This window comes from Sebastes umbrosus, chromosome 8, assembly GCF_015220745.1.
Source record: "Sebastes umbrosus isolate fSebUmb1 chromosome 8, fSebUmb1.pri, whole genome shotgun sequence".
Classification (NCBI taxonomy): Eukaryota; Metazoa; Chordata; class Actinopteri; order Perciformes; family Sebastidae; genus Sebastes; species Sebastes umbrosus.
In genome coordinates this window covers 35273485-35287828 of record NC_051276.1, presented here as the reverse complement: position 1 = coordinate 35287828, position 14344 = coordinate 35273485, and the positions used below count along the sequence as shown (strand labels likewise).

The 14344-nt window shown below is 39.2% G+C and overlaps 3 protein-coding genes and 1 non-coding gene across 6 annotated transcripts in view; 1 reads left to right on the top strand and 3 right to left on the bottom strand.

Annotated features, from left to right (window-relative positions):
- LOC119492980 (actin, non-muscle 6.2-like) overlaps positions 1-14344 on the bottom strand; it is an 840607-nt gene that overhangs the window by 186874 nt on the left and 639389 nt on the right. The window lies entirely within an intron of this gene.
- The window catches only part of LOC119492997 (L-rhamnose-binding lectin SML-like), a 301994-nt gene that overhangs the window by 281621 nt on the left and 6029 nt on the right, over positions 1-14344 (bottom strand). The gene's annotated exons all lie outside the window — the stretch shown is intronic.
- Positions 3321-13605, bottom strand: LOC119492967 (cilia- and flagella-associated protein 157-like). Of its 2 annotated transcripts, none has more exons than XM_037777899.1 (9): positions 13379-13605; positions 12193-12464; positions 10630-10783; positions 10287-10536; positions 7879-7979; positions 7473-7623; positions 6337-6491; positions 5605-5738; positions 3321-3459 (listed from the first exon to the last, which is right to left on the bottom strand). In XM_037777899.1, exons 1-9 carry the CDS (start codon positions 13459-13461, stop codon positions 3452-3454), a joined length of 1308 nt encoding a protein of 435 aa, XP_037633827.1. In that variant the 5' UTR covers positions 13462-13605; the 3' UTR covers positions 3321-3451. The 2 variants fall into 2 exon arrangements, with proteins under 2 accessions (XP_037633827.1, XP_037633825.1); XM_037777897.1 differs by having other exon boundaries at positions 5577-5738; positions 13379-13604.
- trnac-gca lies at positions 7654-7725 on the top strand. Its single transcript has one exon. It is a non-coding gene; the product is annotated as a tRNA-Cys (tRNA).

The following is a 14344-nucleotide window of genomic DNA, read 5'->3' as shown; positions in this document are numbered from 1 at the left end:
CCTGGCAGTGGGGGGGCGGGGGGATATATTAGACAGCAAGTGAACATTTTGAACTTTGTATTGGAAGCAGAATAAATGGTCCAGCGTGAGGATGTGAGTGACTTTGACGAGGGCCAGATAGTGCTGGCTAGACGACCGGGTCAGAGCATCTCCAGAACTGCAGCTCTTGTGGGATGTTCCCGGTCTGCAGTGGTCAGGACCTACCAAAAATGGTCCAAGGACGGAAAACCGGTGAACCGGCGACAGGGTCAGACCCGAGGCTCATTGATGCACGTGGGGAGCGAAGGCTGGCCCGTGTTGTCTGATCCAATAGAAGAGCTACTGGAGCTCAAACTGCTGAAAAAGTTAATGCTGGTTCTGATAGAAAGGAGTCAGAACACACAGTGAGGAGCAGTTTGTTGCGTATGGGGACCGGTCAGGGTGCCCGCGCTGATCCGTGTCCACCGCCATAAAGAGCCTACAATGGGCACGTGAGCATCAGAACTGGACCACAGAGCGATGGAGGAAGGTGGCCCGGTCTGATGGATTTTCTTTTACATCATGTGGACGGCAACGAGTCGGAGGTGTTGACTCGGACTTCAAATTCTCCAGATCTGAATCCGATGGAGCATCTGTGGGATGTGCTGGACAAACGAGTCCGATCCACGGAGGCCCCACCTCGCAACTCATACAGGACTTAAAGGATCTGCTACTGACGGCTTGGTGCCAGATACCACAGCAGACCTTCAGAGGTCTAGTGGAGTCCATGCCTCGATGGGTCAGGATTGGGACCTACTCAATATTAGGCAGGTGTTCATAATGATATGGCTGATCGGTGTATATTTGATTTATATCCACCAAAATCACAAATCTGACCTCAAAGGACTTTACAATCTGTACAGTGTGTGTGTACAACACGCAGATCTGGAAAAACTGTTAAAAAAAAACATTTCAATGGGAGAAAAGGAACCTCAGTAGCACAAGTAGACAGAAATAACAACAGTAACAGAAGAAAAAGACGATATTTGGTAAATAAAAGAGCAAATATATTTGCACAGACTGATCAGAAAAGAGCTTCTTCTAGATGCTGCAAAGCACCAGTTGGACCTGTTATTTAAAACATGATCTTATTTGGGAAATCTTGAATTAATACAACACCTTTTGTCAAGTTTTTGCTCAATTAATTAAAAAAGTATTGTGTCGGCAGCCAGCAGGTGGCGCTGTAGCACCAACAAACACTGAAGTAAAGAGGATACCTGACTGCCACAATGAAGAAACAACTGTGTCAGAATGCTACAGAGATTTACACAATAAAACAGAAAATCTAATGAATTAAAACATAGATTACAACATTAACCCTCTGAGACCCACAATAGACCCGTTTCAGTCTTTCTTTAGGGGGTCCAGGGGGTGTTTAGGGGGAGATAGCAGGTCAACAGTAGATGTCACATAGAAGTGGTGTACATCATCTGAAAGCTGGGAACCTGAAGATTAATTTCAGATGCTGCTCAGCACTGTGTGTAAAGTTGTTCTAGTCATAAATCAGAAATAAACATGAATTAAGTGTTTAGAACATGATGATAGAAGTATGTGATGGTCATACTCATGCTCTATTATGTCTCATAAGTTGTTGCAGCAAATTTGTGGTTGATACCATTTGTTACACAGATTTGGTGCTAAATTAAAAAAATGTTTTTACCACTGTAGAATTGATAAAAATGATCAATAATCCTCCAGAATACCACATTAACACACCAAGACCTCGAGGAACACCATAGAAAAAGACATGCTGTGATTTGGGATCAAAAACTTTTGACATTTTGGAGATTTCTGCAAAGAATTCAAGCATTTTTTTGGCAATTGGATGGCAAGCACTTAAATATTTGACAAATCTCCCTTTAAGTACATTTGGAACAGATACAAAAAATGTGTGATTAATTTGCGATTAAATATTATATTTATTTTACTTATTTTATTTATTTTGATTTTTATATAGATATATATATTTTTATAATATTGATTGACAGCCCTAATATTTACACTTTCTCCTCCATGAATATCTGTGCTCATATTCATCTATAGTGACTATTTTATTTGTAAAATATATCAAGTTGTTGAATATAAAAACACCACCAGTGTAATAATGTGATACCTGTCGCTGCAGGAACAACCTGAGTAGAGCTGGTCACTTCCTGTCCAGAGGACGGAGGACAGAGGACAAAGGACAGAGGACAGAGGACAGAGGACAGAGGAGGGTTTCTTTAGTTCGTTGACCTCATTCACAACAATTTCATGAATCTATCCAGGACACACACACACATCTTGTCTGTGTGATAGAAGGCTTGTTGTTGTTGTTGTGAAGCAGGAGAGAACATCCACATTGTCTCATGATGCCAGTTTCCCAGGATTCCCTCCTCTGCGTGGGCACACACCGGGGTCGAGAATTAACCGTTTCATTAAAAGGAGAGATTTTAGATCTGATGTCTATTCAAAGGTACTGTACACAGTACTGTACTTTGTTATTGTCATCTATGGCGGTTATTTGCATAAAAACACAAAATTCAAATAATTAGGAAATAAATGATTGTATTTTTATTTAAATATTTGCTCTGATTAGGAAAAATCAAGTCTTTTAATTATATAATATAAGATGCCTATAGCTAGTGTTAGGAAGTTAAACATAATTCTCTCTCTATTATCTATTTATCGTTATTATTATTATTTATTTATTTATTGTTTGCATACTGGCAATATTTTTGCACGATCTGTTTATATTATGTTTATTTTTTATTTATATCTTACTTGCAATACTTATATTCGTATATTGTATATTGATCGAATTTCAATTATTTTATTCTATTGTTATTTTTTTACTGCTTATTTGCACCAATGAAGTGAATTCCTAGTGTATACCTGATACACCTGTGCAGTAAATAAAGATTCTGATTCTGATTCTATTTTACATTGATGTGAAAACATCTCCTTCAAACAATCTGGATTTATTGAAGTTTCTCACCAAGAACGACATTTTACGAGATTACATTTGAACGCATCATGATAACGTTGTGATTTACCTTCACTCAATAGTCATTTTTACTGAGCAGAGCTTGAACGCCTCATAATAATAACTCAATGGCACCTCCGTTAACGTTAGTAGCGCCTTTATTTAACCAATCAGGACTGTGCTGCCCAAAACAGGACATTTGAGGACGTCTGTTTGGACTCTTGATGGGAATTTTTCACTAATTGCTATAATTTTCTGGATTAAACAATCACTCAGTGAATCAACAGAAAATTAAACAAGAGTAATTATCTACAAATCTCAGGGGTCAGAACAGAAGCAGGATTAAAGTGACCAAAGCCTTTATTTTGAAGGTGGTTGGGATTAGAAACATCCATCTTTCTTACTGTTGACTGGATTTGGTTCGGCAGTCTGCGGAGGAGGGGTCTTCGGGGTCGGAGCTGGACGTCTTCAGTTTCCTGAAGGACGGACGGAGAAACAGCATTAATACAAAGAACCAGAGCTGTCAAAGTTAACGTGATAATAACGCGTTAGCGCAAATTAATTTTAACGGCACTAATAAAGCTAAAGTGAAGATACTGGTATTATATGAAACTAGAAAAACCTGATGACTCCATCGGTACCAACCATGTCAGACTAGCTGGTCATGAAGGAGGTTAAATAATGCTTCAAACTTATGCTAAATGTTGGCAAGGAAAAACTGTCATGGTCATTTTTCGGACTATTTTGTGAATTTTTTTTCGGACATTTTTTTTACTTTTAAGGACATTTTTCGAAATAAATTTCAGATGTAGCTAGAAAACCTAATTAATACATTTTTCCACAGTTTTCGGCCAATTTTTTTACATTTTCTCAGACATTTTTTTTTTACTTTTCCAGGACTTTTTTCTGTCATTTTTCAGACTTTTTTCATACTTTTTAAAGATTTGTTTTCGATATATATATATATATATTTTTTTCTGACATTTTTCGGATAAAACTAGTAAACCTGATGAATCCATCGGTACCAACCATGTCATACTAGCTTGTCATGAAGGAGGTTAAATAACGCTCCAAACTTATGCTGTCATGTCCATTTTCAAAGGGGTCCCTTGACCTCTGACCTCCAAATCAGTGAATGTAAATGGGTTCTATGGGTACCCACGAGTCTCCCCTTTACAGACATGCCCACTTTATGATAATCACATGCAGTTTGGGGCAAGTCATAGTCAAGTCAGCACAGCAACAGCAGCCAAAAACGGCTTGTTTTTTTACATGTTTTTGTAGCTATTTCATCACTAAATTCACTTCTGAGAAATTTTGAGGCGAAAAATCAACCTGTGTAGATTTTGAATGTTGACAGTTTTACGACATTAGATGGCGAATCGAACATTTGCTCCGACGTTTTTGGAGTTTAGAAGCTCCACAAACAGCCGTGATGGCTAGCTATAGCGCCTGCCGGGGTCGCTACCTCTAGAGACCGGTCTGTAGACGACTCACAGACCGCTACGAGCTGCTGGAGCTCTCTAGAGACCGGTCTGTAGGCGACTCACAGACCGCTACGAGCTGCTGGAGCTCTCTAGAGACCGGTCTGTAGACGACTCACAGACCGCTACGAGCTGCTGGAGCTCTCTAGAGACCGGTCTGTAGACGACTCACAGACCGCTACGAGCTGCTGGAGCTCTCTAGAGACCGGTCTGTAGGCGACTCACAGACCGCTACGAGCTGCTGGAGCTCTCTAGAGACCGGTCTGTAGACGACTCACAAACCGCTACGAGCTGCTGGAGCTCTCTAGAGACCGGTCTGTAGACGACTCACAGACCACTACGAGCTGCTGGAGCTCTCTAGAGACCGGTCTGTAGGCGACTCACAGACCGCTACGAGCTGCTGGAGCTCTCTAGAGACCGGTCTGTAGACGACTCACAGACCGCTACGAGCTGCTGGAGCTCTCTAGAGACCGGTCTGTAGGCGACTCACAGACCGCTACGAGCTGCTGGAGCTCTCTAGAGACCGGTCTGTAGACGACTCACAAACCGCTACGAGCTGCTGGAGCTCTCTAGAGACCGGTCTGTAGACGACTCACAGACCGCTACGAGCTGCTGGAGCTCTCTAGAGACCGGTCTGTAGACGACTCACAGACCGCTACGAGCTGCTGGAGCTCTCTAGAGACCGGTCTGTAGGCGACTCACAGACCGCTACGAGCTGCTGGAGCTCTCTAGAGACCGGTCTGTAGGCGACTCACAGACCGCTACGAGCTGCTGGAGCTCTCTAGAGACCGGTCTGTAGACGACTCACAGACCGCTACGAGCTGCTGGAGCTCTCTAGAGACCGGTCTGTAGACGACTCACAGACCGCTACGAGCTGCTGGAGCTCTCTAGAGACCGGTCTGTAGACGACTCACAGACCGCTACGAGCTGCTGGAGCTCTCTAGAGACCGGTCTGTAGACGACTCACAGACCGCTACGAGCTGCTGGAGCTCTCTAGAGACCGGTCTGTAGACGAGGGGCTTTTATTTCCTTGTTGACGGATGGTTTGTTTAAATATCTCAACACAGATGTCCGTTATAAAGTAACAGACTGACTCCTTCATAGCAGACCTGTTGAGAGGCGGCTGGGCGGACCGACCTCTCGTCCTGGAAGTGGCTGGTTTGTGTCTCCACGTGGGTCGGGGGACGAGGCCCAGGTCTCCTGGTCTGTAGCGGGCCATCAGGAACAAAGGCTGTGTAGCGAGGTCCAGGTTCAGGTTCAGCGTCTGTGGTCTGAGGAAGAGAGACACAGGATGACGGGAACATTAACTCCACGTCTATTCTTAAAAGCAACTTTCAGCTTTTTATACTCTATACTTCCTTTATGAGACACTTCATCCACATTTATGTGATAGTTTTACTCCACTACATCCACCTGACGGCTGCAGTTAACAGTTAACACAAGCATGTTTTACATTTAACTTGAGATAAGCTCATAAAATATCCCTTTCTTTATTCTGTCTTCTTTATTTATAGAGAAATATGTTGATATATTTTTTTCTAAACATATTTGATGTATCTAAAGAGAGCAGGACATTTAAAGCACAAACTATACAAGTACAGCCTTAGTTACAGAGGAGAGTGCATTGCTATTGAAATATCTCAATGGGACCATTAAGACTGAATGAGGTTCTGTTGGGACTCTGTGAGGTTCTGTTGGGACTCTGTGAGGTTCTGGTGGGACTCTGTGAGGTTCTGGTGGGACTCTGTGAGGTTCTGTTGGGACTCTGTGAGGTTCTGGTGGGACTCTGTGAGCAAACAGCAGCAGTGTGTTCTGGGTTTTTATAAACAGGAAATCAGCTGACGATCCAGCGGAGAGTGACTCCGGTACCTGGCTTGGGGTTTGGGGTCAGAGGTCTGCGGTTTCTGTCCTCGACCGCCCTCCTCAGGTGTGGATCCTGGTGCTGGGGGGGCGACGGTTGTATCCAGGATCTCCAGCACCTTCATCAGCATCTTCCGCTGAGTCTTGGACGTCTTCTCTGAGTCCTGCAGAGGACGGACGACACCAGAGCTTCAATAATCACAAATCACCTCGTTGGTTGAGATTAGAGCCGTCAAAGTTAACGCCATAATAACGCAAATTTGTTTTAACGCCACTAATTTCTTTAACGCATTAACGCAACTCGTGATTTTTAGGTTGTAGCGGCTCAGTTTTAAAGCTGGAGTGAAGATCCTGGTATCATATGAAACTAGACAACCTGAAGAATCCATCGGTATCGTTTTAACGCCACTAATTTCTTTATCACAACTTGCGATTTTTAATTAACCTCTTAAAAATCCGACGGGCCACCATATTTTTAGGTTGTAATGGGCTCAGTTTTAAAGCTGGATTACAGACACTGGAGACATTTTTTGGACCATTTTGTGGACTTTTTTTGGATATTTTTTTACTTTTAAGGACATTTTTTGAAATTTTTTTTGGATGAAGCTAGAAAACCTAATTAATCAATTCTTTCACAGTTTTCGGCCAATTTTTTTAAAACTTTTTTTCAGACATTTCTTTTACTTTTTCAGGACTTTTTTCTGCCATTTTTCATACTTTTTTCATACTTTTTAAAGATTTTTTTACAGTTTCTTTTTGGACATTTGTCGGACATTTTTAAACTTTTTGATTGGACAATTTTTTGATATTTTTTTTTACATTTTTCGGATGACACTGGTAAACCTGATGAATCCATCGGTACCAACCATGTCATACTAGCTTGTCATGAAGGAGGTTAAATAACACTCCAAACTTAAACTAAATGTTGTCGAGGAAAAACTGTCATGTTTATTTTCAAAGGGGTCCCTTAACCTCTGACCTCCAGATCAGTGAATGTAAATGGGTTATATGAGTACCCACGAGTCTCCCCTTTACAGACACGCCCACTTTATGATAATCACATGCAGTTTGGGGCAAGTCATAGTCAAGTCAGCACACTGACACACTGACAGACTGCTCCTGATCAGGACTGTGTGTGTTTCTACCGTCAGGACGCGGCTGAGAGTGATGACAGCTTCCTGCATGACGCCCTCCAGCCGCCTCCTCCTGCTGCTCTCCTCCTGCAGCTCGGCCCTCAGCTGATGCGCCTCGGCGGTTCTCTGTCGGCTCTCCTCGGACGCCGACGGCAGGCACTGTCTGAAAACACAACACAAACAGCCACAATGAGGGGGTATAGCTCAGTGGTAGAGCATTTGACTGCAGATCAAGAGGTCTCTGGTTCAATTCCAGATGCCCCCTGAGTCAGATTTATGCTGTTTCACTGCCATCATCATTCATGTCCCAGTAGCTGGTATTGCTTTGTAATCTGGAGGATTATAAAATCCTTTAAATGCAAGAAATGTGAATCAGAATCTCAGGTATAGACAGTCGAAAGAGAGAGTAAACTTTTACCTGAGATCCTGGTTCTCCACCAGCACGCTCTCGTGGGCGGTGCTACAATCCTTCAGCTCCACCTTCAGCTGCTGGCACTTCTTCATCAGCTGCTCCAACTCCTGAAGAAGAAGAGACCATGTCCAGTCATTTGTTTTTAAGCACTAGGCCAGAGGTCAGCAACCTGCGTCTCTTCAGCTCCTCTCCAGTGGCTCCCTGTGGATTTATAAACATGGAAATGAATAACTGTTTTTTTGTTTACATTTTCATTTTTATTTATCATTGTTGTAGGTCTATGGTACGACGATACGACGGAGTATTAGGGCCACATTGAGGAAAAAAATAAATCTGAGATTTCAAGAATAAGGTCGTCATATTACGAGAATAAAGTCATAATATTATAAAGTAGTAATTTTACGTGTTATTTTCTTTTTTTCTCGTAATATTCTGACTTTATTCTGTAAATCTCAGATGTTTTTTCCCTCAATGTGGCCCTAATACTCCGTAGTACATTGTCTCTTTGGCCCTCACTGCATTAGACTTATTTACTATATACTTAGACTATAAACTGTGTTACCTTCATCACAATGATCACATGTACTACGGAAAATAATTACTTTATAATATTATGACTTTATTCTCTAAATCTCAGATTTCTTTTTTTCCCTCAATGTGGCCCTAATACTCCGTCGTACCGTCGTACCGTCGTACCGTCGTACCGTCGTACCGTCGTACCGTCGTACCGTCGTACCGTCGTACCGTCGTACCATAGACCTACAACAATGATAGATACAAATTTAAATGTACACAAAAAACAGTTATTCATTTCCATTTTTATAAATCCACAGTGAGCGTCTGGAGAGGAGCTGAAGAGACGCAGGTTGCTGACCGCTGGTCTAGACGATGGGGAAAAGTTGAATCATCCACTTCTAGGGACTTTTACTTTGAAAATCTCGAAATGAATCCAGTAAAAATGTTTGATTTTCAGCATGGATGTTGTCAGAGATGTCCTGAAGTCAAATATATCAGTCATTGTCAGGAGTTATTTATTATCCAGCAGTAATAAAATAATAAATAAACTTCCCTTTCATTATGAGTTACTCTAAATAATCTAATAAACTTTAAATGGTTTAATTATCTGTTTCAGAACTTGAAATCATTCAATAGTTCAGTCTACTAAACAGCTCTGTTTACTTAACTCATCAAATAAGTTATTTAGAAACGCTGTTAGGTTATTTGCATATACTTCCCAATTCAAATTATTGAAGTTATTATTATTATTATTATTATTATCAGCAAACTTAAAGTAAAGTATTCATTGAGCAATAAAATGTTCCGTTACCTGTCAAAATAAAAAATCAATCAATCAATCAATAATTGACTCGAAAAATAAATAAATATGTCATTAATTATAGCAAAAATAATATTAATATTTATGATATGTGACTCTGTATATGACTCGGACCCCATGACGACACACATTGAGTGCATAATGAGGCAGAAATGCATAAAGAAATGTAAAAAGAAAAGAATACAGAAATAACATTTGGGGGAAATAAATAAAGGGTGAAATGCAAAGGGAAAATAAATAAATTCATTACTTTTGAAAATTAATTCAAAATAAATAAAGATAAATACAATAATAAATAAATAAAAAAATAACTTGCATAATACATAAATAAATACTAAAATGAATTCAAAATATATACAAAAATAAATAAATAAAGAATAAATGCAAAAATAAATAAAAAAGAATAAATATTAACAAAAACAAATGCATAAATAAATAAATAAGTAAATGCATAAATACATAAATAGATAAATAAATACATATATTTGAAAAATTATTCAAAATAAATAAAAAATAAATGAAATAAAAAATAAATAATAAATAAATGACTAATTTTAAATATTAACAAATAGAAATGTATAAATTAATAAATTCATAAGTAAATGCAAAAATACATAAATAAATACATACATTTGAAAATAAATTCAAAATAAATAAAAAAAAAAATATTAAAATATATAAATGAAAAATAAATAAAAAAATTAAAAAATGACTTTAAATATTGACAACAATAAATGCATAAATAAATAAAAGGGAAAATTAAACAGCAGAGTAAATAAATAAGGGAATTAATACAAAGATAAATAAAATAAAGAAGCAAATTAAAACAGAAATATCAATTTATGTCATATTCTATCTATTAATTAATGGCTACATTTATTTGTAATATTATTTTTTGCTCCATTTAATTAAATTTTTTTTTTTTTAACGAGTCATTTATTTATTTATTAATTAATCTGATGTTTCTGGATTAATATTAATGTGTATGTTGCATTGATCCGAGAGGCTTTTTAAAGAGTACAAGTAGCTTGAATGTGTACTTACCAGTGCTGACGTAGTGAAGAAGTTGTCCTCTTACCTTCTTGTGGGTGCAGCTCTTCAGGGTGACCTTGTCCACAGCCGTCTTCGTGATGTCCATCCTAATGTGAAGAACTTCTGCTTGGTGTTGCAGGTCGTCCGCCTCCTTCAACTGACCCACCTTGTCGCCCACGAGGACCCGGACCTCCTCCTCAAGCTGGCTGTGCTGAGCCCTCTCCTCCTGGACGATGCCCGAGGTCTTCGTCTCCACGTAATCGTCCCCTGTGCTCCACCACCTCTTCTCCGACATCCTGTTGTTGACAGGACAAACATTTAAACCTTAAACATTAAAGAAGCAGATCAGCAGGACGCGACACTGACTGTCAGTTTAACTCAGACTTTACTTTTCTCTCTCCGACTCGGCTTCACACTTCAGGATGTAGATGGCAGCTCTACTCTCTTCCTCCATATGGTCCAGCTGCCTCTTCAGAGACTCTATGTCGGACTGCTGCTCCATCAGCTTATCCACCACCAGCTGAAGCTCCTCAATGGTCGCCGCTGAGGGGAGGAGAGGAGAGTAAACAAGGAGACAAGGAGACAAGGAGAGGATGCTTCACACAAAGTGCTTGGAACAGTGTTTGAGACGTCCTCCGTCCCATAGATGTCTGCAACCTTCACAAACAATCTGATCACACATACTGATGGTCATACTCTCTAGTCCGAGAACCAGAGTCTGAACTGAAAGAGGCTGGATGAGAAGAATCACAAATGTCTTGTTAACAGCGACACCTGTGGCGTTAAGTCAACGACAGTCAGCGTCCTGTTGCTCACGCTTGTGCTCGCTCTACGAAGACGAGCAATCATCGGTCAAAACAGTGAGGCGACACACACGAGACTGAAGTGTTGATTAACGTTAGCAACATTAGCAGCTAAAAGCTCTATATCTCACATGCTGGGCAGTGACGGCTGACCTGTCCAGTAGGGATTTTGCCAGCTCGGAGTCCGTTTTGATTCCCAAAACCAAACCAAGGTCCCTCCATGAATTAAAGGCCCGGCAGATGTTCATCCTAGTTTCCCCCCCGACGTCGGTCACATTCCTGTTTTGCCAGACGGGCTTCACCAGATATAACTTTGTGTTTTGTGTTTCCGTGGAGTTTGTGTTGGAGTCTGAGTTGTGGTGGGGGTTGGTGGTTTGTTGGCGTTAGCGGACTCCATTTCTAACCAAACGTTTGCTGTTGTTGCACGCTGTTAGCTCTGTAGCGGAGCTGAAGAGAGTAAAGGCACTCGCTAACGCGCATGTCGTCACTAAGGATGTGCATTCCAAGCAAAAATACTATTCGAAAATCACTGGGAATGAGTCGATTATTATTCAAATAAACTATTTGATTTTTAATAATTAACGACTATTCAAAAATTCATGACCCATCCCTAGCCGGTTCTTCACATTAAAAGCAGTCTACATGCTGAGAGAGGAAACCCAGAAAGTCGTGGAAGGTCTCATTTTTTAGGTTAAGTTACAACCTGTTCACACACTGGCAATAAAAAATGAATCCAAACTTATAAATGTGTAAAAACTTACATACAGTCCCTTTAACCTTTTTCACTGCCTGCCACTTTTGAAATCTATTTGCTAAATGAAGGAATAACATTTTAGATCCGTCATTCAATGTTCAATATATATACACAAAAGACCTTTATATTTACAGGGATTTGAGCGAGAAAAAGATGCGGCATTTGAACGGCCCCCTTTGGCCTTTGTAACTTTGCAGACCTTTTACATGCACAAACTATATATAACACACTAAAGAAAAGGGAAAAGCACAAAAGCATTATAGGTCCCCTTTAATAAATAATGAAAATAATAAGTTACAGTCCTAGTTATTCCCATTTCTCACAGTGCCGTCGCTGATTTGAGGAAGATGAAACAACTAAATCTGTGCAGTACACATGTTTGTCCCTGGTCTCACCCAGCGTCGCGGTCTCTGAGTCCAGCTCATCGACGCCGTCCTGGATCTTCTTCAGCTGCCGGTTGTTCTGCAGCTTCAGGGCCTCTCGGTCCCGTCGGGCCGCCTGCTGCTGACTCTCCAGCCGCTCGGCCAGCTCCTCCACCTTCTTCTCCTCTGCAGCTACGCAGAGCTTCAGGTACTCAGTGATGTCTTTCCTGTCCTTCTCCAGCGCGCGGTACAGAGACGTGAGGGCCTTCCTCTGCTGCACCAGCTCATCACACTGGAGCTGACATCTGCAGGGTGGAAACATACCATCATGCTATGTACTGTATGTACTACTAGTAGTATACTTATAACCGTACTACTTACATACTTATTGGGACTAAACAGGCCCACTTTTTAGTTTATAAGAGTATACTTTTAAGTGTACTTTAAGTGTAAGAATAGTAAACATTGAGGACACAACTAGTTTACATTTAAATCTTATTTTGTACTGCAACTATACTGTAAGTATACAGATAGTTTACTAGTTTTATACTTGTAAGTGTACTGCTTTAATACTTCTTGGGACTAAATTGGCCCACTTTTTAGTTTATGAAAGTACACTTTAAATAATACTCTCAGTAAACTACTAGTTTAACAGTTTTTTATACTGCAACTATACTTGTATATACTTGTAGTCGACTTTCTAGATCATGAAAATGCACTTTAAAGTATATTCAATAAACTACTAATTAAATAGTTTTATACTACAAGTATACTAACTTTTCTTAAGTATATCTTAATCAAAATATTAAGGACAAGTTTAAGCCAACTTCTGTATACTTGTCAGTATGAGCAAAGTGTACTTTTGTTAAGTATATCACTGATGAGTACATAAAAAGTAAACTGAAAGTATACGCTCTTATTTTAAGTTTAAAAGAAGAATACTAATAGTGCGCTTGAATAAACTTCTTTTTGGTGAGGCTGGGATGGTACTGACTGTTCCAGGTATTAGTCAAACCCTCAGGTGTTGCCATGGAAACAGCCGTCCTCCCCAGTGTCCATTAGCATTAGCAGGGATAACCTACCAAAATAAAGCACTATAAGTTAAATTATATATATTTTAAAATACACTAACGCCTATATCTACATTTAGACATCACTCTGTATTTAAATACAGTATTACACTGCAGTGTTGTGCTTTTAGCATAAAGCTCAGTCTCACCTCTCCAGCTGCTCATCCAGAAACTGAATCTGGATCAAATATAAAGACTTCTCTTTGTCCTCAGAAACGATTAAATCCGCCATAATTATAGATTAGTCTTTTTCCTGTGTATTTCTTGGCTTTTTGTTGTATTTCTCCGCTTTTTTAGTACTTCTTTCAGAGAGTTTTTCAAAGAAAGTTCACAGAAATATAAATATCTGGCTGAGAAACCAACAGCTGACTGTTGCTATGGAAGGCTGCCTTCAGGGACAGCTCGGAAAGATCTACTCTACTTTAAAATGAACTGACCATCGTCAAAACTATTTAGACAAATAAAATAAAATAAAATAAAATAAAATAAAATAAAATGATTTATTTCCATTGTTGCTATGAAATGCTGCCCTCAGGGACCACTCAGAAAGCTCTACTCTTTTTAAAAACTAACTGACCATCGTCAAAACTATTTAGTCATAATATAATATAATAAAGCATAATGTAATATAATGTAATATAATGTAATATAATGTAATAAAAGTTAATATAATATAATATAATATAATGATTTATTGCCATTGTTGCTTTTCCAAAATGAACCTTTATTAATTCTCAGTTTCAAACTATTACTATTATTAGTTTTCTCACCAATTATTATATATTTTTTTTAATCTCATCACAAAATACCAAGTCAAATAGTGAAAGTCTCTTTATGTAAAGCATACATCATCAACGAAGTACTATAAGTTAAAGAAAAACGTATATATAGATATATTTGCAGTAAAATCTATTAAACTAGTAGTTTAATACTGAGAGTATACATTAATGTGTACTTTCATACACTAAAAATTCGGCTACACATATATAACTAGTAAACTAACAGTATACCTATGAGTTCATTTGAAGTAGAGTTCATATAGTCGCAGTACAAAATACAACTTAGATGTAAACTGGTTGTGTTCTCAAAGTTTACTATTCTTACTCTTAAAGTAC